We start from the raw sequence: 27,466 nt of genomic DNA, 5'->3' as shown, positions 1-27,466 counted from the left end.
GGGAGAAGAGAGAGAGAGAGTGTGTGTGAGAGTGTGTGTGCAAGAGACAGAAAACTGTGTCTAAGGTTGTTGGGGGTGGGTCAGTCTTTGAGACAGGGTACACTGTGTCCTTGACTTAAGAACTGCATCTGTAGATACAATTGGGAATTTCTAGCCAAAACATTTTGTACTGAGTAGTCGGAAGATGCTGCACAGCTTCATCAGAGAGATAAATCCATCAAGTGACATTCCTCTTTCGAGAGAATCTACTAGACTAATGCTTGAACTGGACTCCTGACATGATGTTTAGTTTAGCTTAGTTTGTGAGTGTGTGTTTGTGTGTGTGTGTACTCGTTATTTCCTCTTTATTAAAAAAAAATAAAAAAATAAAAAAAAATAACCCCCGCTTTGCAATTGCACTTGTTGTTCTGTATATTTCCTGTGCACTTTGTATTTGCTTGTGATGTTGGCTTGATTATGCCCTCTTTTGAAAGTCACTTTGGTTACAAAGCGTCTGCCAAATGCAATGTAATGTAATGTAATGTAATGTAATGTAGGGACCGGGGTCCACCAGCCTCTGGCAACTACAACATGGCCATACCATTAACTTGGAGGTGTTGGTTGAACTTGCTGGATTAGAATTCTGAGGAGGGTTTAGACATGAACGGACACGGGCAGACTAGTCATTTTCTTATTTGTGAGGTATGGTAACGTCTCCATAGTGTGAAGTCAACAGACAGCAGCATGTTGTAGTTCCTACTCCACCCCACCCACACTCTCCAACCCACCCCTCCCCACCTGCTATGCTTCGTCTTCACCGGCTGCCATCTCTACTTTCACTCCTTGTCACTTTCTCTGCTCCAGGCTCTGCCCTCTAGACTGCTGTGCTGTCCCATGTCACCCGGCTGACTGTCACCTCGCCTACTCGCTTCGCTGGAACACATAGACATTCTATTGACTTAACTCGCTGAACAAGTAACTAGCAGTTGTGTCTGAACGTAGCTGTACACACGACTGGGCTTAACAGCCAGGTACAGTACAGCATGCTGGCTAGGGCTGGGCGATATGGAAAAAAAGTATATATTAATTACAATATGGATTACTTAATATCGCGATAACGATATACATCACGATATACCACAATTACGTATGTTTTCAGTTATTCTCTTTATTTTCTCTTAATTGTGTCATGGTGCAAAACCATGTTTCTTTAAAATGAATCTTTTTATTCTTTTTTTTTTTTTTTACAGTTATATGAAGAGTGTTCAGAGCGTCAACATGAAGTGTTATTAAATCACATGATATTGTATATTAGCGGTAAATTATCACGATATAAAAAAATAGAGGAGAGAGGGCATGATAGACACTTTCCTACCACGATAACGATATATATATTGTCATATCGCCCAGTCCTAATCCTGGCTATGAAGGCCATGATGAATTCCAAGCTTTTCTACTCTCTTCATCTGTACTTTCTATGTCTGGCTATTGCTGTTGTACATCATGGCAATTAGTCCCGAACACCAGTGTGGACACAACTTAGCATATTGTGTCCCCAAGATAGATTTCTGCTAGGATTCTCGACAACACGCCTTCACAACACTGAGACACAAGGGCAATTGCTGATTTTTTAAAGTAAGCATTCAGTTTGTCACTCAATTGTTTTCAAAGGAGTAGCACAAGAAGGGCAACCATAGAACTTTGATTTGACAGTCTGTGCACAACTGTTTTCCTCAGAACGAAGCAGTGGAAACCCAGCAATCAATATTTTCAATTGTGTTTAGATAAGCAAATAACAGTAGTAACTGCAAAAATAACAACAAAGCAAACACAATAACAGCAACACCCAGAACAGAGAAAAATGTGATCAACTGGATTTTAAGAACCCCATGGAAAACGTTCAGTAGTTATTACACTGAACATGCAAGCCTACAGTCTCCACAACACATGAACTTACACATAACTGTATGAGGCAGATGGCGTGAGTGGTCTGCCTAGAGTCAGTCATCATCTCTGGCTTCAATGTCACAGAAGCAGAAACAGCAGGGAGAAAGCTGCTCCAAGGTGCAACACAAGCACTGGCTGGAGGCCAATGAAAAAATGACTGCAAAGCCACATGCCCACACAGGTCAGCGTCAGTTTTTATAGATCTTGTGCAAGCAATTGTAACACACTTATGCACTTCAGTCAGAAACGTTTTCTCTCTTTTGAATTTGTACACAATTTAATGCACGTAGGTCTGCACTGTACTGTAGGTTTACCGCTTTCTCTACCCCTCACCATCATGGACACTGAGTCATTTTAACAGATTGATTACGGTAATGGTGGAAAGCTCGCACATCCACGGGAACGTCTGACCTGGGAGAAGGACCACAAGTGACTAGACGATTCTGAGAAAAAGTCCGCTGCACGACCAGGATTTCTTTTGCTCCCAATATTTTATTTTTTCGTGACGTTTCGGGTTTTACCCCTTCTTCAGACGTAAGAAATCCTGGTCGTGCAGCGGACTTTTTCTCAGAATCAATAGATTGATTACACCACTAGCTGAAGCATGAACACATTATGCCCAATGGTGGTTTATGGCATTTAAAAAAAGAAATTATATAATAATGAATCACTGCTGATTTGTCTGTGAGTGTGTACAGGGTGTGCAGAATAATTAGTCAAAAGTTTTTTGACCATATCGTCTATTTTAGGCAAATTTTCAAACACCAAGCTGCATGAACATGAAAATTGATTGGATTTACGTAAGCATTCCAGGTCATGCACATTTGAATAATAGAGGGTGTGACTGAAGGAGCCCAACACCTTTCATCAGGTGCGCATAATTATTAGGCAACTTTGTTTTCCTCTGGGAAACAAAAGAAAACTACTCTGAAAAGTATATTAACAATTCTTCCAGAGGGATGTGGCCATCTTGAAATTTCCAAGATATTGGTCATGTGACCACAGATCTATGAGTTGCACAATCGCATCGCAGGGTTTCCCCCAGCATCTTATTGCCAAGGCGGCCACCTTGACAAGAAACACCTACCAACTTGACTAGGTCCCCTGAAGAGGTAAAGATTTCATGTTGTGAATGTAATTTCTAAAGTTGCTTAGCCTAAAACATATACTTTTAACGCCCCACCACCTTGACTAACAAAAGTTCTGGGGGAAACACTGCATCATTACAAAGCCATCAGTGTCACAAGAAATGTGTTCAAAGTAACTGCCAAAGATTGAGAAGAATTAAAGGTGAAACTACCAGAAAACTATTACCCCGCAGTGCTGTTACATTCCAGAACTGAAACCCATATTGGTATTCAGCAGAGGCATGGCCAAGGTAAGACAGGCTGAAACCGACAACCACTCAACAAGAAACCCAAGTCAAGACTGGGTCAAGATGTCTGAGGACAGAGTTCAAAGGTTTTACGAACGAATGAAAGTGACTAATAGTGGACAGTGTTAATTTCGTCAACCATGACTATGACTAAAATATTTCGTCAATGCCCTTTTTTGATTTTCGTCATTTAGACTAAGACTAAGACTAAATTGGGAAGGCAATGACTAAAATATGACTAAGACTAAAATTGATTTTCGTCATTGTGACTAAGACTAAGACAAAATTTTAAGAAGCTGACGAAATTAACACTGGTATTAAATAAAATAGAGAAAAAGCGAACCAGTGTGTGAAGAAGTTTTATTCTGTACAATGTGATATATGTTAAAAAGAGAAGCAGTGTGCGGTGAAGTTTATTCTCTACAGTCAATGATATATGTTAAAAGTGTGTGGAGAAGTTGTGTAATGTACAGTGTTGACTAAAATGACGAAAATGACTAAAAACTGACTAAGACTAAAATTGATTTTCGTCATTTAGACTAAGACTAAGACTAAATTGGGAAGGCAATGACTAAAATATGACTAAGACTAAAATTGATTTTCGTCATTGTGACTAAGACTACGACTAAATCAAAAAAAGCTGACAAAATGAACACTGATAGTGGACCAAGTACATGAACCCAGGGCTGCATAATGTGACTTCCAGCACAGAGTTCCACCCAGATGCCAGCAATGTCCTCCTGCATAAAGATCATTGTCTTCTTGAAAGATGCAAACATTTTCCTCTACCACTCCTTGGTAATTATTTCTTCTAGAATCTAGCTGTAGGTTTGATAGATGATTTTTGGCCTATTTCCAACCTAAAATGGTGCAGCTAGCTTATCTTTAATGATACCAGACCATACCAGTATCCTACCTCTACATTGTGTGTGTGTGTGTATTTTCTAAGTGAATCGTTGTATACATTATGGATCCAGCCATGGGCTCTTCCATCTTGTCTGTCAAGAGTCACTTTCACCAGTTCATAATGCCTTTGAAATCTTCAGTCTTCAGGCATTTCTTGACCCAGTCAAGACTCAAGTTTCTTGTTGAGAGGTTGTCTGGTGTCACCCTTTCTTACTTTGCCCATGTCTCTGAGTGCTAACCTTATTCTTCTGGACACTCAATGTAGGTTTCAGTTCTGGAATACGACAGCACTGCAGGGTAATAATTCTGTGGTAGTTTCACCTTTATTTTTTCTCAATCTTTGGCAGATATATTTCTTGTGACTATAATGGCTTTGTAACGGTGCGTTTGATACTTGTGTTCTTACGTGACGAACATCCTGGCAATTTCATACCGCCACATCCCTCTGGAAGATTTCAAAATTTTTTCGTCTTTTCAGAGTTTGTTGGATGTATTTTGTGACAAATTCTCCCGGAGGAAAACAAAGTTGCCTAATGCGTGTAATTCTGCACACCTCATAAAGGGTGTTGGGCTCCTTCAGTCACACCCTCTCTTATTATTCAAATGTGCGTGACCTGGAATGCTTACGTACAGTAAATCCAATAGATTTTCATGTTCATGCAGCTTGGCGTTTGAAAATTTGCATTTGATATGGTCAAAAAACGTTTGCCTAATTATTCTGCACACGCTGTACACACTCACCGACTAATCAGCACTTTTACACTGTTGTAAAACAACCATTTGCAAGAAGCTGCTGTGTTTCCATGACCCTTACCAGATTCTCTCTTTCGATGCGTTTCTGATCGCGCTGTCTGTTGGTAGCACTGTGATACAGGCGCTGGGTTTGAGGTATGAGGCGCGAGGTGCTGCTGGACATGGAATAGGCCGCGTTGGTATTGGTGTTTGCAGACCGTGGACGAGAGGAAGGCCGCGATAGCTCCCGCAACAGTCGCTGATTCTCACGATCGATGCGGCGCACCTCATCATCCCGGAAGGTGTAGTTGCGCCGCTGTTGGCTGCTGGGTGCATCACTCTGTGCACTGCCTGTGCCAACAGACCTTTGCTCACGGGCTGACCTCACCCGACAGTGGCCTGCAAACAGATTGGGGAAAGAAAGCCAAAATAATATCAAAGCACAGCCTTAAAAAGATAAAATATGTAAAGAATAATTTCAGTAGACAGACACATTTGTCCAATCTGAAAAAGAAGACACATCATGAAAATGAGATATTCAAAAAGTCAGAGAACAAATAATTAATTCAACTTGCCCTAATGGCCATATGGCCCCTACAAAATTGTTTTAGACACTTCCATGGATAAGAAGGCTGAATTGGCCAATGCATGATGTGCCTATGTGACATTGTATTTGAAACAGTGGAAAACAGCTCCCCCTACAGTGCTCCATGCTCTACTACTGTATGCTTCCGTTAGCGTTGATGATCAGATGACCTGGGTTTATCCATTCACCACCAAAACCCGCCTTAGTGAGATAAGAAAAGTACTATGTAAAACATGTGTTATCATTATCATGTGTTGTCTTTTATCATTGGTGTCATTGTATTATTAAAACCACGTTCATAGAACTCTCCTGCATCTCCAAACCATAAAATGAAATACTGTGAAACATCAGTCGGGTAGGGAGGAGTGTGTTATTTGTTGGTAGTTTATTTCCAGAATTTATGCTGCACATACGCAAATATTTTCTTTTTCATGAATATTTACCATGATCAATTTGTAAGTATTCTTTATGACTTCAAAGTGATTACACTTTTCATACAAGAAAAGGTGGATCTTCTCCGTGGCCACAGTTTTGAATGTCCAGTAAAACATCTTTGGCTGCAGAAACTTTGGTCAGCAAATACTAGTTTATTACTTATAATAATAATATTTCTGAAATATTTATGAAAATGAAACACTAACATTAATATTACATCCACCTTCAAAATGTGTGTACACTAAAAGTTTAAGGTGCACTGTGTAATATTTTTAGCATTTTATTTTCAGAATTCATGATGTCCATTCAGAAATGTTACCTTTCCCACAAACTTACCACCACCATCAAATTCTAAGCATTCAATATTACTGGAAATGTTTTACTTTTCATACATGAAAAGGGGGATCTTCTCCATGATTCACCATTTTGAATGTCCAGAAATTGACATTTTTAGCTGCAAAACCTAAGTCATATGTAAATATTAGTTTATTATTTAGTAAATATTCATGAAAAACACTGAATATGGCTATGGTCAGCACAGTTTCAATGAGCAACACACTGTAGTTGCTTACTGTACCTACTCTGGCCACTATTCTACTCAGAGCACCTTTAAGATATAGTGAAGGTACATGATATCAACCTTAAGTCATCAAGTATGAATGATAACACTTCATTTTACCAAATATTGTGCTAATAAAGTACAGTGTACAACAAAAAAATGTTTTGAAGAAAAAAAAAGATGAAATGCGACTGAGCACAGCACAAACACAGTTGCTAAGAACACTTATCTAAAAAAAAATATCTCACCTTCATGATGGTAATTGTCCCTTGGTGAGAGAGTAATGTTGACATTGTGTTGCTTTGCCTCCTTATTAGGGCATGATGCTGCTGTCTCAGGTGGTGGTGATGCTCCCTCTTTTGTGGTTGGCTGTTTGGCTTCCAAACCAAAACTAGGCAAGTCAAAAGACTGGGCAGGGCTCATGTCAGGGGTGGAGAGCGGCGTGACATCAGTCACGGTGTCCTCAGACTCGGAGACCTCTGTTTCCGATAAGTTGCCTTCCTGGCCACAGGGAAATGGAGACTCCATGGGGTATTCACCACCAATGCTCCCAGATAATCTACTCAGACTCCGCTCACGGCTACTGTCCTCCAAATTAATGCTGGAATCATCTTCCTCATCTACGTTAGACTTCAAATTAGTTTGAGACTTTACACCATTGTTAAAGTCTAAATTAGTTATTTTGATCTTGTTTCCCTCACTGGCATCATTCACCTGCATCTCATCTGATACTCTTGACACTAAATTAGCCCCCAACGGTTCACTACTTTCACTATTCTCATGGCTCTCAGCTACTGTACATTCCCCCTTCTCAGTTTGGTCGTTGCTGTCTAGGTCAGGTGAACCCCTTCTCTTGTTCTCTGCACTGCCATCCTTTACTTCTGATACAGCCTTTTTGATCTCCTTCAGGTCAATAGATGCACCCTCCACCTGAGGAGTATCATCCATCCGATTTTGCCCTCCATGATTCTGTTTTATGCTATTTGAGTCCGAGAGCTCAGCCGGGGACCTATGACCATGAGAAACCACACCATTGCCCAAACTGTCTTGGTGATCTTGTATTTTGCTGTCACAGTCTTGACTTGGTTCATCTTCAGGGTCACTGTCAAAGAAGGAGTGGTCCGGTTCCTCCTCTTGTTCTTTTGGACTGTACATGTCTTCCAACTAAGAGGATAAAAAAGAACAGATGGGAAAAACATACTGTAAACACATAAACATATAGTCCATCATCGTTTAATAACACATATCTTCCATATATCCACAACACATTTTCCATAATTGTTTCAAGTGAGAATTTGCTTTACATCATGGGGACCAATGTTATAGATTCTGTCTCTATTCTAGATTACCTTTTTAAGCTGAGCTGAGCTCAAATTTGGCCTACACTCCAAGCACTCCCCACTACGACAATCGATGGAATGATGGTCAGATCCCAAATTCCATTCCCACCCACCCAAACAGATTTGACTCGAAACAGAACGTTGGGTGTCGTGTTTACGATTAGAGACAACGAGCAAATTATCTTTATGTGTGCGGCAAAATCCAACATCAAAATCGGATACGATTTTAAAGTTGTGTAGTTTGATTTCAACTGGGGTTCTGGAGTAGGTCATCATCACGCGCAGCAAGCGACCTAATTTGAAATGGGTTTGAAGAAATGTTCTGTCACTCAGTTAACGGATTTCTGTCGTAGACATGTTAGCACCACCGAAACATCAAACACATTGAAACTTGTCGCACTGGCTGTACAATGTATAGTGTAGCCGAAGTGCAGCTTTAAAGAAAAGTAAACAAACACATGCTGTTGTTAATGTATACAATATTTGCGACACAACAGCAGCAGACACAATGCTGTACGGTTTACGTCGTATTCTGTCAATAAACTCATAGTCTCCCTCCCTTGACAGTAAAATAAACAGACGACTAATGTTCTGCACCTTCTGCTGCTTGCTGCTGTTTTGATGCAACAGCATGGTGTGAAAAAAGAAAGCCAATAACAGACACAATTAGAGTTAGCATGGCATCCCAGAAAGCTTCCTCAAACGACGAAACTGATTAAGTCATTCTAATATATCTTAATTGTATTACATGTCATCGATACGGTCATGGACACAGGGAAAGGTAAAAAAAACATTTATAGATGGCTAACATGAAGTTGACAGCGTGGCTAGTTTGCAAAGAGTAACCTACCTGTCATTCACATTTCATATACACGGAGCCATGATGCTGAATGCATTGCGTCTATGACTATCTATAAGCTGAGTCCTTTATCCATGAATGTTTTGAGATATCCCTAAATAAACCTGATCCCAATGAGTGCACTTAGTAGATACCGCGAACCAAACAACAGGAGAATAGCAAACCGGCTACTTTGGCAACAGCTCCCCAAGGTAACTAAGCAACGTCACTTCCTAACGACCACTCTGGTGTAGAGCTACCCCAGTTCGCCAGCAGATGGCGCTGAGTATGTTGTTTACAATTACATCTGTCAATGTGCTCAGTTGCTCAGGTGTAAGATAGTTTGCATTGTCATGCTATTGTTTTTTTTGTTTTTTTTTAAGCTACTGTCGACCTGCATAACACATAGCAGCACTACATCTAAAATGCATACAAGGACAACAAAGGCTTTCCCCATGCCGTCTTATTTAAAAGTCTATTCCACGACCTGTTGATATTTAACCGCATTAGAAAAAAAACAATATAGCCTCTACAGCCAACCAGAGTTGTGAAAATGAAATGTCTGTGTTTAAAAAATGTCTGCACAATACGACTTGCACGTGCCCTTTGGGGAGCTGCGCGCGTGAAGTTGCCTACCTGCCCATTATGTTCTCGAGTGATTTGCTTGCTACCCCTCGACCAGGTCAATCAGCCAGCCTACTTAATCCTGCAGGAAACTCGGGGGACAACCAAGATAGATCTTGATTTTAGTCAGCGTCAACTGTCATTCACTATGTTGAAGTGACAGTAACTTGGGTAGCCTAGCGAGGAGGGGAGAAAAGACACTTAAACCATTTTAAATGGTTTTGGTCGCTTGTTGGGTCCATCGGTGCGGTGCGTTCTTTCGGCTTAGATGACAGCTAGTTCTAGCCATCAACAACATCACTAATAGGCTATGGGCCTTGGCTGGATTTGTGTTGTTTCCAGGTCCCTCCATCTTTGATGTTCTCTTCGATACAGACGGGAGGCGAAATAATGTTTTGTTAACTTCGTCAACGGTGTAGATATCTGCCAATAAAACGACACAAGTCCTCTTGTGTCTTGTGTCTTGGTGTCTGTCTTGCTACCTAGCCTAATCTTCTGGAGCAGAGTTAACGTTTCATTAGTCGCATGCGTGCGGTTCTGGAGAGGGAAATGCTTTCCCAATAGGATGCATGTTGGCGTCGGCAGTGTTAACATTAACAAACTGAGCAGGCTAAGTAATGTTTCAATGCCTCGTAAAGAGAAAGCTGCGTACTTCAATCTCCGTCGGTTTTTTCAGTTTGTTGGCATTGCACTGGTGACTGCTGTCTTATTTCAATTCGCCAGCGGGGGACTCACCGTGACTACATTAGTTCTCAAGACTTTTGTGTATGTGTCATTTCTTTTACTTTGTATTCTCTTCGGATGCACTGGAATACTATGTCAAGAAAGTCCAATCAAGCCAATCAACTTTGACACTTCTAACAACTCTGCGTACCTGTTGGATTTCTTAAACACAATACCAGTAAGTTAGGCCCTCCCGTGGTCAATGAATGAATGAATGAATGAATGAAGGGAAGGGAATGAGGGATGCTTTTGCATCATGGGCTGCACTTGCTTTGCCTGTTCATCTTTGGTAATAACTGGAGTAAAATGCAAATTATATATTGATAGTATCACAATGGGCAAGTATTGTCTTTTGTCACTGTTGGCCATCTTAAGTTGGTGTATTTTCACCCATCAGGGGTTGTTGAGGTATATCATCTGAATTCTCATAACTTTTTTTTTGTCAGAATGGGATGCCAGTATCACTGTCTGAATCAGCCCAATTGAGACGTGTAGTGGTATCACACAATGTGGACAAAGTTCTCAAGGAAGGTGAGTGCTGTGAAATAGAAAAGCAAACAAGGTAGTGCCCAGACTCTGAGGCAATAGGGCTATATAAGGTCACAGTGTAGGCCTTGACGAGTTGAAAACTGAATTGAGAAGAATGAGAATATTGTGCTTGAAACTATTCTTTTTGTTATATTTCATCTGTGTGCTTCAACATCTCTTTAAAGGCCCAGAAGAACCACAATCTAATATTGATAATAAATAAACAAGCTTTTGTTATAGGCTGTCTGATATTTTTTAAATCATTTGTTAGCCTTATCCAGTATCTTAATAAATGTATCATCATTGTCACACCGTTTCCTACGTTTCCAGTAGTACTCATCCTTTGTTCTTCCATTCTGTCAGTATTTGACTATAGCTATAGAGACTATGTGCAGTCGTGGTATGGTCGGCTGAGCCGTGACGAGGGCCATCTCTACCAGATGCTGTCTGAGGACTTCTGGGAGGTGATCAGGCAGCTGAGGGGACGGCTTGCAGACATCGACCTGGTGGACCTGGTGTGCAATGACGTGGTCAGGACCCTTTATGCCCACTTTTGTGACCTCAAAACAGCCAGCACAAGGTGGGGTTCCTTCCTATCAGACTGTGTTTGTAGGCCTACTTGATACTAGTAGCCTACTAGTAGTACTAGTAACTAGAGTATGCACCTGTGACGGAGGTGTTCCTGCACCTGTTCGTCCCCCTCGGGGATGCAAACCTGCCACCTTGTCAACTACAACGATCTGGAAATGGTAGCCACAGTACAATACTGCTGGACTAAAGGACCAGTCCCCTTGCCCAGCACTATCAATACATGAGGCTTTGGGAGGGAGGTTTACTGGGAGGCTTACCAACGTTCCACACCGAACTCTGCTAGTTGGCCTCCGTTACACGCCCTCATTTGCAATTCTACTGCTGTACTGTATTTGTCAAAGTCTTTTCACAGTTTTTTTCCCCATATTCATACAATAGTGTTGGTTTTCTCCATCCGTCTCACAGCCATGAGGACGTACCTGTACCGAGGCCCTTTGCCCTGCACCCCTGCCTGCGCAGCCATCAGGAGGAACTGCGCTTCCTACGCTGCTGCGCCCGCCTGCTGCTGCTCAGCCTGTTGCCTGGGCGTCAGGCTCGCTCCCCCACGCTCCGCCTGGTACTGTCGGAGGTCATCGCCATCAAAGGTCAGCAGGGCCATGCACGGTAGCCACTGATTTTGCTGTGAGTGAAAGCAACCACAAGCAGGGCCGCTGACAGCTTTGGCCGGGCTCAGGATAAAGTCATCTGAAAGGGCCCCTTAAGGTCTGTTTAGACTCCTCCTTCAGTTGGGTTTGGGCAGATCGCGGACAATTCAGCCTGGAAGAAATATACGTTGATCGCGGCAAGGGGTCTTTTCAGCGCTAAAAGAGGGGGCGTGGTGGTGGCTGTTTGGGTACTTGATCTGCCGCTACCCCCCGCTGACAGTGCGTGTCCTCCAACTGAAGGACGAGTCTAAACCAGCCTTAAGTCCAACAAATACAATGTAATGAGAACCCAATTTTGGAGCTCTCTCCCTTGGCCCGGCTGCCCACACCCCTGACCATAACTGCAGCTGATAGACATACAGAGACTCTTATACTCTCAAGGCCTAAAGCCAAGCATACAAAGCACTGGGTGAAACATGGTGTTCGCTCCAAGAAAGAAAAAAAAGAGCGAAGTGAAAAATAATCAGTGTGTTGTGTTTTCTGAATATTCATCATTCATCAGGTGTTCCTGCCACACACCTGCGCCTGTTTTACTAAAGGCCTGTGCACAAGTAGCCTGGTTCCTACCACACCTGTGTGTGTGTGTGTGTAGCTCTGGAGCCCCCTGGTGGCGCTCAACACAGAGGTCTGGGAGTATGTAGCAGGATTCCATTTCTCCAGTCAAAAAATAATCGGAGCATTTATTGCTTCAATATCAATGGCAGCTCTCACATTGAGGAGTCACAGGACATATTATAGACTATATTGACGCTTTAGAGATCAACAGAAAAACAGAATAATGCTTTGATTATTTTTTGACCGGAGAAATGGAATCCTGCTACATGCTCCCAGACTTGGTGGTGGAGCTCACAAAGCTGTACGGAATTACAGGTCGGGCAAGAGGCAGGCAAGTGCACAAGGACTTCATGAACAGGAATTTAAAAAAAAATTTACCATCTGTTATGCCATACATTTTATATGGACCGCTTTTACCTACACATTTTCTATTTAGAGTTTGTTATCTTCCTAGTCTCACATGTGAATGACATTTGTTTCTCAAGAAGGATACCCAAGACAAGTCTTCTTTCAATAAAAAGATTTAGATTTTTTAGAGCCAGCTCATATTTGAAGTGCTTAAACAAGCCAACATGTTTCGGCCTGAGAGCAGGCCTTTTTCAGGGCCTGACACTGTGCCCAAGTTACATCATGACATTGTGCAAGTTGGGTCTCCAGCATTTCTTCAGCAGTGGTTTTGTAAGTGTATGGTTACAGTTTTCACTTGCTGACTGCTTTTGTGTTTATAACTGAATTATTTTTGATGGTGTGCGTATGCGTGTGCGTGTGTGTGTTTGTCAGTACTGTGGCCTCTAGTTGAGGTATTCAGCGACCCTGACTACATCAACCGAATGCTGCTGTCTCAGCTGGAGCAGCGGGAGCAGCTGCTGGAGAGCCACAGGAAGGCCTACACCTACGCCCCCTCCTACGAGGAGTTCATCAAGCTCATCAGTGGCAGCACCGACGTGGATTTCCTGCAGCAACTCAGGTCAGACCTCACTTGGCATGCCTCAGCACTTACCACTTTCTTACTTACGGTCACTCCTGTGTCTTGGTTTTACCCACACAGCCCCACACACGGGGCTGGACTGGGGGAGAAATAAGGTCTGGGCACTTTTGGCTGAAAGGGGCCCCCTCACAATAATCTGCGCAGAACTGACTCACCGGTGGGCCCTGCACCCTCGTGGGCCAGACCAGTTAGCCACAAGCTGGTCTCATAGGACTCAATGTTAACTGCTAGCATGGAGGTAAAATTTGCACTGCCATACCTCGAGAACGGTTGAAAGTACAGGAGAATGGTAAAACCCTATTATTTAACTCAAGAGGAGGTGTAAAATAACCTTATTTCCAAAAATGGGACAGTATCACTTTAACCCAAGCTTAATTTCTGTATTAGAGAGTTGTATTGCAGTTGTTTTGATGTTGACTTACAAGAAAAAAAAACACTGGGCTGGATGAAAGAGTGCAAACATTAGGGCTTTATTAAAGCTCTCTCACCTCACTTGTACATGAGGAGCTGTTGCGCTACCTGCTGTATCACAACTGTTGTGTATCCAGGAAACACATCCTGATTGAAACACCTTCAATCAGTTACTTTTTATTGAGGGCTGGTACTACTACTAGGCAGTGGTGTAGTCTACTTTTTGGGTAGACTGTATATTTGAGCATTTTTGAAGTAGGTTTACTGTATATACTGTATTTGTGCTATTCTAAATAATGGATCAATCAATATTAAGTGGGTATACTAAAATCACTGAAATTTTGAAATGGGTATACTGCGTACTACGTAGACTACACCACTGCTACTAGGACTTATGAGTACTCGCTAGCCTATGACAAATGTGCCAGTGTTTTCCATATTTTGCGTAAAATACATGTACTTGGCAAAGTGCACCTGTTTGAAAACATTGAAAGAAAAAGTTGTGAAAATCATGGAAATGGTTCCTTTGATAAAGACCAAGAGGGCATGGGGGCTGGAAAACATTATGTGAGACTGCACACTTTGATAAGGACATAGATGTTGATGGAAGCCTTGGGAGGACTGACCAGTGACGGCTACAACCAAAACGGGTGTGTGTGTGCGTTAGTGGTGTCAACAATGATCGATTCAGCGATGCAATCTAATGCGGGGCATGGACGATCCAGAATCGATCCGGCAAGTTCCAGAATCGATCCGGCAATTTTTTAAGTTTCAATTACTTCCATGGATATTTCGGGAGCAAATGAATGTTAAATTAAATAAAAGCACTTCAAAACACTGCAAGACTGATAAAGACTGATACAGAAAAGTATCAGCTCAGTATCTGACTACTTGTATTGCCTCATCATGACTGATTAAACATTTGCTTTGCTTTCAGTAGAAATGTAATGCATTGCAATGCATTGTAGAATTGAATCGGACCGGATCGCATAGAATCGAATCGAAACAAATCACTACCTCCCGAATTGTGATCGAATCGGATCGTGAGGGCAGTGCCAATCCACACCACCAGTGTGCGTGTGTGCCATTCACTATTGGAATTTTGAAATGAATGTAATGCACATCTCTTTGCAGGTACCAGATTGTAATGGAGATAATCCAGGCCACCACACTCAGTAGTCTGCCTCAGATGAAGAAGCAGAAAGGTGGGCTTTCCTGAATGTTGCAGAACCATGACATCATGAATCTCTTCTACGTGTCTGTGTCTGTTACATCTATTTTCACGTCTCATAGAACTTCTGCCCCCTGTTATAATTTTATTTTGTAAAACATTTTTTTTTTTTTTTTTGGGCCTTTTTTTCTGATAGGATAGTGAAGACTGACAGAAAGTGAGTGTGGAGAGAGAGATGGGGTAGAGTTGGGAAATGACCCAGGCGGGATTCGAACCCAGGGTGCCCCTGGGCATGCAAGCCCATATGTGGGGGGCTTAGCGTGCAGACCCCCCCCCATTATATGTTTATATTACTTATGTGACATACAGTTCTCTCCAAACGTATTGGACAAGCGAAGGAAATAGTCTTGTTTTTGTTATTCACACATTTGGGTTTAAGATCAGGAGAGAAAAATGAGGCGAGTTCTGAATATCATCTTTTATTTTCTGCCATTACAGTGTGATTAGCAACGTTGGCTATAAGCAGCTCCTTTCATTTTTCAATTAATTTAGGTCTCACCAGTCAATAAGATTGCTCCAGAATGTACATCGTTCAATCAAAATTCAACCTCATGTTTTCTTCTTCTTACTGCAGATAACAAAGGGAAGGATAAAGCAATGAAGACCAACTTGCTGCGAGCACGGAACATGAAGCGCTACATCAACCAGCTGACTGTGGCCAAGAAGCAGTGTGAGAAGAGGATCTGGCTCCTGGGGGGCCCCAGTTATGAGGAGCCGGAGGACGGGTCGCCGGACGGGACCGAGGGGGCCCAGACGCCAAGGGTGAGAGGGAGGATAGCCAGGCCATGCCCTCCTAGTGACGCAACACCCTCTGTGTTGCTTCTAGTCAGGCCAAGAGCAATGTAGATAGCGTTTCTGATCTCCCAAAAAATTGGGAACTCCATCCACTCTGTCGTACACCAGTCAATTAGTAGCAGACCTTAGGGAGGTGGGTCAACCATGCCGTTTGGGAAACATTAATTGTTATGCTCTTGGTCGGACCAAGTCTTGAAGAGATTTGAAAGTCGATGAAAATCAGGCTAGAGAGAGGATCCATCTCATTATCTAACCTCCCATGATCATCGCCAAGGGTGAGAGAGGATCCATAAAAGGAAGAAGGCCTGCACACTGTTGCTGCTTCCAGTTTACAGACTGGTCGAAATGCTGTGTCAAATAAACTGGGAGCGGCAACAGTGTGCCGTCCTCCTTTATTGTTTCATGGTGTTGAAGTCCGGCACCTGTTTACCTGGATGTGCGTGCATCCCTCACACTGCTGCAGAGGATCCATTATCTAACCTTACCTCCCATCCTCGCCTTGAGCTGGTGGCCTCGCGCTTCACTGATGCTCCGTCCGGTTGAGAAAACATTAACATTTCCCTGCTGTCAACCGAGGCACAACAACTTTTTTTGGACTTTTCCCCAATCAACACATGAAAACATGACTCTTTGAATTTTGCTTTTGCAAGATATTGAATGACACTCCTATCCTCAATGACATCTTGGCTTGCATCACCAGGCCACAAACGCAGGGAGAGGACGGGAGATTAGTCTAATTAGATATTGAAATAGACCCAGCCTGCGTCGTCTGGACATGTTAAAGTCACAGTACCACAGAACAAGAGAAGTGCAGACTTTATATAGGTGAACCCTAAGGATAGTTATGAAGCAGCCTGGAATTACAGAGCAGAGTTATACAGGGGGACTTGATATACAGTATATTCAGTGTTTCCCATACATTGAGGAAACTATGGCGGCCCGTCATAGTTTAAATTTGGCCGCCATAGTTTCCGAAAATGTAAAAAAAAAAAAAAAAAAAAAAAAATTTTTTTTTTTTTTTTTTTTTTACTTTTTTTTTTTTTTACTTTTTTTTTTACGATTTCCGTGTTTGTTAAAAGCGATTTCAATTACGATTTCCTTCGCATTTTCCTCCTGGAGTAAATACATCCTATAGAGAAAACCACAAGTGCTTGAAAGAGAGAGGGATCAAAAGCCTTGTCAAGTTGTTGTAGTTAACTTGGGTTTGGGAGCAATAAAAAAAAAACCTTCCGAGAAGGGACAGTTGGGATAGGTTACTAACACTCCCCAGGCTTTGTTTTACAGTTGTAATGAGTTAGGTGACAGACCTTCATTGACACAGCAGAGGAGGCATCGGGCTGCATAGAAATGAATATGTAATGAATGTGAATATAGACATAAATGTGTAATATGTTGTTCAGCCCTTTTAATTTTGAAAAACTGGCCCTGTGACCAGCACACCTCATGTAGAATGTGTACACCTATGTGTGTGTGGGAAAAAGGCATAGCCTACCCTAGACCCTTTTTGTTTATGCGTTAACAATTTCACAGCAATCTCAAATTCTTATCTCTGCTCCTATTTTGTCATTTTGCATTTACACTGCGTGAATAACACTCCCCCCCCCCCCCCAAAAAAAAAAGGGCAGTGAAAAGACCCCCCCCGGACAAAAAAAATCCCGGCTGCCCCCATAGTTTCCAAATTTCTGTGGGAAACACTGATATTCATCAGTACAGTTGTGTTTGGTTTTGGGTGATTACTCTTAATACCTGTCCCTCCATGTGCTCAGATCTTGCAGTTCGAGGAGATAATGTCCAGGCCAGCATACCGGGAGTACTTTCGGATCTACATGGGGCAGATGGATAAGAGTGCCTTCATTAACTTCTGGGAATTAGTGGAGATCCTGAAGACTGCCAATAAGGTACAATATATGATGCACTAAGTAGAGCTGGGCAATATGACGATATATATCGTTATCGTGATAGAAAAGTGCATATCGTGCCCTTTCTCCTCTATCGTTTACATCGTGATAAACAAATGTGATCAATTTTAGACAATTTAATATCATTTAATTACATTTCATGTTGCCAATATGTATGCTGCTCTAAGTTCATTTAACTGTAAAAAATAGAATAAAAAGATTCATTTTAAAGAAATGTGGTTTTGCGACAGGACGAAATAGAGGAAATAAAGAGAATAACTGAAAACATAAATAATTGTGCTATATTGTGATGTATATCGTTATCGTGATATTAAGTAATCCATATCGTGATCTAGGTTTTTCCCCATATCGCCCAGCCCTAGCACTAAGACTAAGGTACAATATATGAATCACTAAGGTACAATGTCTGATGCACTGCGGTAAAGGCACCAGGAAAAAGGGAAACAAGAACGATGTCTGTCAATTCAGACATCAAAGTTCAGTATATTCAAAGTTTTAACACCTGCTTTTATCTGGTATTGGGTATCTTGTCTGTTGTGGGTCTTTAAATAGTGGAACGTGACATTCTATTTCTGTGGAAATCTTTCATGATCTTACACAGGGTATCAGTTCCTATGGGAATCAATGCCTTTTATTTACATTTTCTCCATAAAAAAGAGCTCTTGAGGAAATTATATTCATGATTATCCCTATACTATAACAAAGCTACACTCTACTACAGACTCACAAAGATTAAAGCCCTTGTTGCCTTTGCTTCGAACAATACATGTTGCAAAGGGCGCGCTCAACTTCTGGAGTAAAATAAATAACTTTGGGTGCGCAAAAAAATTACAAACTTCAAGAGGAGAAAATCCGCACTCAAGAGCTGAGTCTCATTATTTATTCATTATATACCACCATGTCCACAAGCAGACGTGTTTCGGCTCTTAGACCATCATCAGTGCTTTCTCTTCTCTTTAACACTGGTCTGCCCCACTGTGTGAATCTCGTTTCAGAGTGAGGTCCCTTATTTGGTGGGGGAGCTCTACCAGATCTTCTTTGTGGAGAGCCATGAGATCCAGGTGGAGCGGGAGGTGCTGAGGGAGATCCAGCAGGCGCTGCTGGGCGACAAGGGAACAGAGGTGTTCGTCCGTCTCCAGACGGAGATCTACGAGGACATGAGGGAGCGCTACTACCCCTCCTTCCTGCTGAGTGACCTCTACAACCGCCTCGTCCGCTGGCAGGAGCAGCGCAGTGGGGGTGGCACCCCCATGCCCGTGCCAGAGGAAAGGGGCAACATGGTAAGACTCAGGGCAGCCTCGGAAAAATCGAAGGGTTAGATAAGCATAAATAGTTGATTGGGTCAGCCCTTCCCATCCAGATCTCCTCATCGCCATTTCACACTGAAGAAGGTTGCAAGCCTGAAACGTTTGTGACGCGATTAAAAAAGCAAAAAGGCATCTTATGAGCGTTCTTTGTCCATGCATTAACTCAAATCTCAAAAATAAATGAATAAAGTTAAGCACCCAGTGTAGAGCATTATACTGCAAGGTGTTGAGCGCGCTTCCTGATCCTTCTTGGGTCAGCCCTTCCCATCCAGATCTCCTCATTGCCAGTGCCTCACAACACCCACCTCCTTCCCTTCCCTTCCCATCTCATCCCAACCCATCCTAGCTCTTAACATAAAAAAGAAAGAGGCGGGGAAAAAGGGATGGACAGGACGTAGCATTTTTTTTACCCAGTGCATAGTAGGCATAGGCAACTGGTGGAAAACGCAGCAGCTAGTTACACTTCTGAAGTAGGTGGGGGAAGAAAAAGAGGTGAAGGTGGTTGATTACTCCACTGGTTCCCAAAGCCTTTTCTGCAGGGATCCCCATTTGGACCTCAGAATATTTTTGCCCCCTCCCGCCACCTCCAGGTCAGGTTCAAACTTGTGTTGTAGTAGTAAGCTTATAATAAAAAAATGTCAATCAAACTGTTCAAGACTCGGGCAAAACCAAAACCATGACTCAGTGTTGCCTCAGTGTTGCCACATTTGTCACAGTTGGGGCTAAGGCCTGGGTGCAGTAATGCAGTGGTTTTCAAAGTGGGGGCCGGGGAGCCTCGAAGGGGTGCTGTGGGATCCGCCGAATGTCGGAAGAAAAAAATACAGCACAGAACTGCATAATAATCTATTGCACCTATGAACATTATACATAGTTATTTTATATATCCCAATGGGACACTGACACAAACACACACACACACAGGCTATCGTCATGAAAGGGGTTGTGCAGAGTATAGCACGCCCCGTGTAAGGGGGGCCTTGGACGGAATCTATCTAACGGTATGTGGGGGGCTTGTCAAGGTAGTGTTTGGGAACCGCTGCCTTTTCATTTACAGTAGTCTTACTGCTGTGTCCTTCTCCGTTGCTCTCCATATTATCTCTGCTTCTATGTGTTTCTTTTCACCAGAGCCCAACCATGTCTGGTAGTAGAACATGTCTGGATGAGGGTCGTGTGAGCATCAATGAGCAGGCTAGCCATGCAGCGATGCAACTGCGCCAGCTTGCTGACCGGCTAGAGTACAAGCGCCAGGCCCTGGGCTCCATCCAGAACTCACCCAAACCAGACAAAAAGGTACGACTTGCTAGCCTAGAAATCAATATAGACGCCCCTAGCGGCCGCAAATTGAATTTCCGTCAGCTTTTTGCTGTAGGGGTTTAGATCACTAGACTAAGGCCTTCCAGCATGTCATATTTAATCGGATGTGATGCGTGTATGAAGACTAACTACTGACCTGTGGTGACCAGAAGATCTCACACAAACGCACAGCAGTAAAGAAAACCAACTGTTACAACGATCATGATCCTACTGTTTGTCTAGTAACTATTGTGAACTAGAAATGCACTCAGAGAGTGCAGACCTCCGCCAAGGAAGCTGTTTGATAGAACATTTGACTGTGTTACACCCTCATTTTTCTGGCCTCTTTTTGTGGAGTTAGAAACTCGAATTAATTTAATCAGTTGTTCCTTTGGTCAATTCCAACAACTCCACAAAGTTTCATCCAAATCCGTTCATAACTTTTTGAGTTATCCTGCTGACAGAAAAACAACGGGATAGACAAGCAAAAAACAGACAGACATGACAAACCAATGTGACCGAAAACAACCTCCTTGGCGGAGATAATAATAAGTATGACCTCTTCATGCAGAGTGTTGTGAGCGATACTGTAAGCGCTCATTCATTCTGCAATTTGGGATGGGGTGGATACAGATTTTGTCTAGTTTATGTCTGTAAAAGTTAGTAATACATAAAAACAGCTAGTCCTTCCATGCCAGAGTGGAAGACTGTAGTGTAGTAGACCAAACCAGCTAATGTCTGCATGTGTATGTGAAGGCAGCACATCGTGTGTGTGTGTGTGTGTGTGTGTGTGTGTGTGTGTGTGTGTGTGTGTGTGTGGGGCTCCAGAGCCCCCTGGTGGACCATTGCGGAACAGGGTGAATTTTGACATTCCAGTTTGTTACTCCACAAAAAGGAGGCAGAAAGACTCTGGGGGGGGGGGGAGCTTCCTTGGCGGAGGTCTGCACTCTCTGAGTGCATTTCTAGTTTTTGTATACAATACTCTCATGCTTTAATGGTGTGGCTACACAGATTGTGGGCAAACTGACGGATGAGATCAGCACAATGGAGAAGCAGCATTCTGACCTCGAGGTTCACATCTCCCGTGCTGACTGGTGGTGTACACACCTGGGCATGTGGAGAGCGGCCGTCATCGGTGCAGAGGTAAAGGTTGTGTTTCTGAAAGGGGCACTGTGCAATATTTTTCAAGCTGCTCATTCACAAATCTTTTTTATGAATGTTATCTTTTTTACCACTATCATCAAATTCTAAGTATTCATTGTGACTGGGAAAATTGCACTTTTCATAAACGAAAAGGAGGATCTTCTCCATGACTGCCATTTTGAATTTCCAGACATAAAAATTTTTTGGCTGCAAAACTTACAGTACTTTGGTCATACTACTAAATATTTGTTTATTTCTTTGTAAATATTCATGAGAAGATCAAATTGGCAAATTTGGAAATAGGCAGTGCCGTTTCAATGAACAACATAGTTGCAATACCTACTCTGGCTACCATCCTACCGTACACAGCACCTTTAAGGCAAACCACTATCAAAAATGTTAATGCCAACCCCTGCTTACTTGATCGATCTGAGGAACAAACTTCTGTTGGAAATATGCATTTTAAGGGTTTTAAATGTCATAATTTTGTATCTTCCTATCTCTCTCTCTTTCCCAGGCTCTAGAGGAGAATGGGGAGCAGACAGCTTGTTTTTACATATGTGTGAGTTTGCCAGATACAGACAACTCCACCCACAGTCGCTGGGCTGTGTCGCGTAAACTCAGCGAGTTTCAGGCTCTACATCGGAAACTCATTGAGGTACTACACATATCTATTACATACAAGTTATTAATACACAATGTTTCGACCTCAGGCGGTCTTCATCAGGTGTATAGGTGACCTTTGTACCTGATGAAGACTGCCTGAGGTCAAAACGTTGTGTTGAATTAACCTGTGAGCAGCAACAGTGTGCAGTTTTCCTTCTTCTTTCACACGTCTTTGTTTGATCCAGCACCTGTTTTACTGGATGTGCGAACATCCCTCACACTACTTTTATGTCTAGATAAACACTGATACCAGTGCCAAGAAAAAAAAACCCAATGTAGCAGGGTGTACGTATATACCGCATACAGTATATTTGTGAATATGGATGCATACAGTATGTGCAACTGACTATACTTTCCTTTTTGTCTGTTTTTTTTTTTAAGTGTTTCCCTGTCCTGAAGAAGATGCAGCTCCCCTCAGTCAGTAAGCTTCCTTTCAAGTCCATTGACCAGAAGTTCCTGGAGAAATCAAAAAACCAACTCAACAACTTTCTGCAGGTATCACAAGATATCGATGCACACTTTCTCAACTTAATGTCAATCCATAATTAGACACCTCATACTTTCTGTGTGTGTGTGTTTGTGTGCCGTGTGTGTGCCGTGTGTGCGTGTGTGTGTGTGTGTGTGTGTGTGTGTGTGTGTGTGTGTGTGTGTGTGTGTGTGTGTGTGTGTGTGTGTGTGTGTGTGTGCGCGCGCGTAGAAGATCTTATCAGATGAGTGTCTGTGCCAGAGCGAGGCCCTGTACGTGTTCCTGAGCCCATCGCTAGAGCACTTGAAGGTAATGGACCCACAGAAGAAGGTCGGCTTCTCTCTCACATCACTACTCGAGAGGCTGCCTGGAGACTTCTTCACACACCAGGAGGTGAGGGCAGAATACGCATGCTTTCATTTTTTGTCCATGAATTGTAAAGGAGGTGGCCTATTACAAAACACTACATTGGATAGATGATCACCTCATCACATCGCCTGTCTCCTTCTTGCACTAAGTCATCTATTAGTCATAACTATTTGTAAGTTATTAAACTCTTGTTAGCTTTCTAGAGTCGGGTGTACACTGTGAGATCTTGCCAGTCGCATGTATTCAGCTCCTGTTTACACTGCACAAGTGAATCGCAGGTTTTCAAAGTTCACATCTCACGATTCGTGTCCTCACACGATACGAGCTGATGGTTGGATGTGACCAGAGTGCTCACATTATACGACGTGAAAAGACTTGTATCCCAGAACTGCAGATGATTAAGACGCAGAAGTGAAACTGCTGTCCTGCTGCTCTGGCAATTTGTGCCGTTTTGTGCATGGAAACACAAGTAGCGTTAGCCTGGCTCTCACGCAGACCCTTTGTGCATCTTCGTTAAACTTCGTGAGCTGGCACGAGGGTCTGGAAATCTTAGACGAGCCCGAACGGCATCAGATATTTCATGGCCTGTCCAATCAGAATCGTGGGGCGAGATCGTGGGGCGTTGTATATACAAGTCAGTGATTCAAGATTCAAGGAGTTTATTGTCATTGTCAATGAAGTCAACGAAATTGTGGGTGGAGCAACAACACTGCGTAGTTTGAAGTAGGCCTATAGAAGTAACCAAAAAGAAGTAGTCAAATAAAGTCTAAATTCATGAAGTATATCATGAAGTATAATAAGTAAATAATAGAAATAATATGAGTATTAACAAATTAATCAAGTAAATCAAAAACAGTAAAATAAAAAAAATGTGATCCTCTCCCCACAATTCAAAGTTAATAACCCAGTGCTGTTGATATTTTTAAGGTGCACACAACACACACACACACACACACACACACACACACACACACACACACACACATGTATGAATACACAAAATCAATAGGATGTTACAGTAGGCCTAAGTGCCATCCCTTAAAAGGAAAAAAAAAAAAAAAAAAAACACAAGTCAGTGGTTGAAGTAGTAGTGATTTAAAAAAAAGCCATGTGAATTCTCCAATCAGGTTTGAGCTGTTTTGAACACACCCGTGCCTTTCCAGAGCTAAGCGATTGTCAATGTACAACCATTGCGTGAGAACCAGGTTAAAGCAGCGTGAGAGGTAGTGTCAAATCTTGTATCACTGCTTCAACAGTGCCATGCACTTATAAGGGGCGACCACGACTAGGATTTCAAATAGTTTGGAGTGTCTTGATTGCGGCCATACAATTACTGATCGGGAGTAGGTCATGAGGTGAAATCACTTGTCACTACCCCATGCACACTATACAATGCGAGACACGCGATTGACTTACGATTGAGCAAAAAAACGGCCCGATTTCCAAAAAGTAATCTGACTGACAAATTGTGGAAAAATTTGGCCAAAAATCATAGTGTACACCCGGCATTACATACACAAACCTCCTGCATGCATACACATGTACACAATAGTAGAGAAGTGTACTTTTATTAATCCCGAGGGAAATTAAGGTGTACACAAATACATAAATACACAAATACAAAACATACACAAGGACCTAATACACAAATACAAAGCATACACAAGGACCTAATATACAAATTCAAAACATGCACAGAGACCAAATACACAAACGCCATATCACACTAAGGATCTCTCTTTCTTGTATCCTTTTCTGATGTTTGTGTTTTATTAGGAAGAGGCAGATGATGACAGTGACTTATCAGACTACGGAGAAGAGCCGGAGGGGAAGAGGGAGCTGCTGGCTGAACCGTTCTTCATGTTGATTGGAGAAATCTTTGAACTAAGGGGAAGTAAGTCCGTTGTATGATGATATTCTGTATTTCTATTTTTACATTACATTTAGCTGACTCTTTTATCCAGAGCGAACTACATTTACTATTTCTCAGGGTATTGGTTACAGTCCCTGGAACAATGTGGGGTTAGGTCAGAGGTCAGGTGGAATTCGAACCTACAACCTCCAGATTGAAAGACCAACTCTCTAACCGTTAGACCACGTCTTTCTGCATTATGTATTTGGAACCTTTTTAATGTTGGTGAAATCGTAAAGAAAGGACTGTTGGATTTGTATACTGCTGAGTGATAAATAATTGTATTTGAGTATGTGAATCATTTTTGCTCTCTTCAGTGTTTAAATGGGTGCGGAGGACCTTAATCTCGCTGGTGCAGGTTACCTTTGGACGCACAATCAACAGGTGAGTGTTAATCCATTAGTCAGACAAGAGCCATACGGATGTAATTTCTTCTGACCTTAGTTTTTAGCTACAGTACATGCAACTCTTGACAATTTAACCCATTTTAGCCTAAAGCACCTGCAAAAAAACGCCTGCTGAAAGCCTAAGCCCTTTTTGGGAAAAGGTGCCCTCTGCCTATTAAAACCTAAATATCTCAGCCTCCGAAGCACAAAAAAGCATGAGATAAGTTGCATTTAAAAGCTAGGACCCCCATCTTGCAATAGAATGTGTTAATTCAGCTCCAACATACCCACATTTGTAATAAAAAAGCTCAAATCTCAAGAGCCTGAATGCAGTACCTATATAAATATATACATGTTGCTCCAGGTGCCAAAGGTCAAACAACATACGCAGCATCAGGCTAAAATGGGTTAAATGATGGCTTTCTCAATAGACATGTCCTGTATGTTACTTTGTAGGCAGATCAGGGAGATGGTGGGCTGGATTTTTGGGGAGCCTGTGATCGTCTACTACATCAGCATATTTCGAGACACTTTTTGGCCTGACGGAGCGCGTGCTGTCCTCAGTAATGAGAGGACGGAGTTGGAGAGGCAGGAGACCAGAGATCATGCCCAGAAGAAACTTTTGGAAAGTATTCCAGGTAAGTGGGGGAAGTTGGTGATTGGATCTGCCATGCAGAGTAAAATAGAACATACTTTGTCATGAAAGCATGGCCCTTGTCTTTGTCCATTTATGTTTTTATACAGTGAGACCAGTCATTCCATTGCTCAAAAAGCATAAATACATTTATACGTCATATACATCCCCTCCCTCTAGCCACCTCTAGCCGGGGCTTTTGGTGGGGGGTAATAATATGGGATGCCCTGTCTGTGTTTAGATGCCCTGCAGAACCTCGTTGGGCAACAGAACGCTCGCTTTGGGGCAGTCCGTGTATTCAGTGCCCTTCAGGAGGTCAATGCCAACCGCCACCTGATATATGTAAGCAGTTATTTATTTCAAGTCTTTGAGGTTTTTTGTTGTTTTTGTTTTTGTTATTGATAAATTCTGCATTCATTCTGCATTCCTATGTGGATATTTGGAAACACCAACACGGACAAAGCTACTTGTATACATTTTTAATTTGATGTCAATTCACCTTGAAGTATGGCATGTTGAAACTCTACAACTCCATCTTGTGTCAATTGTCTGTACTGCAGCATTTATCACATAGTACAGTGGTTCTTAACCTTTTTTTTTCTTAACGCACCCCCTTCCTTCTGCCGAAGACAAGCCGCGCACCCCCAACCCAAACTTCTACATGTGTATACACACAAAAAAAAAATAGGAAAGGGATTAATTACAATGATTCTTGCTTGAGACATTAATCAAAACATTAATTACTTTAAATGGGGACCAAAATATGTTCTAATTTGCTCTTAATTTGCCCTAAATATAATGCTTGCAAGCAGGATTTTGGTCACAATCTCAACACAGACAAAATTCTGCGCACCCCCTGACACTTCTGGCGCACCCCCATGGGGTGCCCGCACCCCCATGGGGTGCCCGCACCCCAGGTTAAGAACCAATGACATAGTATACAGTGTGTGTACTGGTAGCCAGGTTAGCACCACCTTGTTATTCCTTTTACATAATCACTCATTTACTCCCAATGGCCTAAGGGCCTATGGTCGGTAGGTTTAGATTTGCACCAAACCATATTTGGCAAAGCATAGAGCTCAGATACTTGCATCTAGCTGGTCAAAAGAGGAACTCATCGACCATTAACCAAAATGGAAGACCTTTTCACGTGAAATGTGCCTATATAAATTTGAAATTGTGTGTGTTTGTTTGTTTTCTAGGTCCTTCTGGAAATGCTGCTAAGAGAACTCTGCCCTGAATTGTCTGCTGAAATGGACGAGCTGTAACACCACATATTCTTGTATAACTTTTCCTTTTTTCCCTCTGAACATAATGACTGATGTACTTCTTCACTGCCTTTAAACAAACAACCAAACACTTCTACAAAAGATGAATGTTGAGTTATATTTGTATATTTATATAAAAAAACTTTGTGTTTTTGTTTTTTTTCTGTTTTTGTTTTACATTACGATGTATAATTGCACAATCTCTCTAAAAAGTAGTCTAAGTGATAATAGAACCAGATTTTCATTTTTCATAAATCTATCGCCCTGTTTTTAAATCAATTAAAAATAAAACATGGATTATTTTTCTGTGTTCTGG

At 42.2% G+C, this 27,466-nt stretch overlaps 2 protein-coding genes across 5 annotated transcripts in view; one reads left to right on the top strand and one right to left on the bottom strand.

Annotated features, from left to right (window-relative positions):
• Positions 1 to 9,698, bottom strand: part of cfap97 (cilia and flagella associated protein 97) — a 14,005-nt gene extending 4,307 nt beyond the window's left edge. Inside the window, exons 1-4 of one of the 3 annotated variants that reach the window (XM_063218602.1) lie at positions 8,710 to 8,901; positions 6,768 to 7,683; positions 5,022 to 5,338; positions 1,320 to 2,337 (exon numbers count right to left, since the gene is read on the bottom strand). In XM_063218602.1, coding sequence (XP_063074672.1) covers positions 2,293 to 2,337; positions 5,022 to 5,338; positions 6,768 to 7,674 — 1,269 coding nt within the window. In that variant the 5' untranslated portion in view covers positions 7,675 to 7,683; positions 8,710 to 8,901 and the 3' untranslated portion in view covers positions 1,320 to 2,292. Of the gene's footprint in view, positions 1 to 1,319; positions 2,338 to 5,021; positions 5,339 to 6,767; positions 7,684 to 8,709; positions 8,902 to 9,333 lie in introns of those variants that run through there. The other 2 variants (XM_063218601.1, XM_063218600.1) reach the window with 2 other exon arrangements.
• LOC134465135 (sorting nexin-25-like) lies at positions 8,610 to 27,466 on the top strand. 2 transcript variants are annotated; one of them, XM_063218599.1, is made up of 20 exons: positions 8,610 to 8,640; positions 10,146 to 10,222; positions 10,491 to 10,575; positions 10,936 to 11,152; positions 11,569 to 11,747; positions 13,143 to 13,329; positions 14,896 to 14,966; positions 15,567 to 15,754; positions 17,554 to 17,685; positions 18,702 to 18,986; positions 20,139 to 20,303; positions 21,318 to 21,449; positions 21,967 to 22,107; positions 22,497 to 22,610; positions 22,813 to 22,974; positions 24,727 to 24,844; positions 25,180 to 25,246; positions 25,705 to 25,886; positions 26,124 to 26,224; positions 27,085 to 27,466. In XM_063218599.1, exons 1-20 carry the CDS (start codon positions 8,625 to 8,627, stop codon positions 27,148 to 27,150), a joined length of 2,685 nt encoding a protein of 894 aa, XP_063074669.1. In that variant the 5' UTR covers positions 8,610 to 8,624; the 3' UTR covers positions 27,151 to 27,466. The 2 variants fall into 2 exon arrangements, with proteins under 2 accessions (XP_063074669.1, XP_063074668.1); XM_063218598.1 differs by lacking the exon at positions 8,610 to 8,640 and having other exon boundaries at positions 9,887 to 10,222.

The sequence above is a fragment of the Engraulis encrasicolus genome, chromosome 16 (genome assembly GCF_034702125.1).
Source record: "Engraulis encrasicolus isolate BLACKSEA-1 chromosome 16, IST_EnEncr_1.0, whole genome shotgun sequence".
Classification (NCBI taxonomy): domain Eukaryota; kingdom Metazoa; phylum Chordata; class Actinopteri; order Clupeiformes; family Engraulidae; genus Engraulis; species Engraulis encrasicolus.
The sequence above is the reverse complement of the archived record's forward strand: the minus strand, read 5'-3'. Positions and strand labels throughout refer to the sequence as shown.

Excerpts from the sequence above, each read along its gene's own strand:
- LOC134465135 (XM_063218598.1), top strand. The coding sequence starts at position 9,887 with ATGCATGTTGGCGTCGGCAGTGTTAACATTAACAAACTGAGCAGGCTA. Across the intron at positions 22,108-22,496 it reads TACATCGGAAACTCATTGAG|TGTTTCCCTGTCCTGAAGAA; the intron begins GTACTACACATA and ends TTTTTTTTTAAG. Across the intron at positions 26,225-27,084 it reads CCAACCGCCACCTGATATAT|GTCCTTCTGGAAATGCTGCT; the intron begins GTAAGCAGTTAT and ends TTTGTTTTCTAG.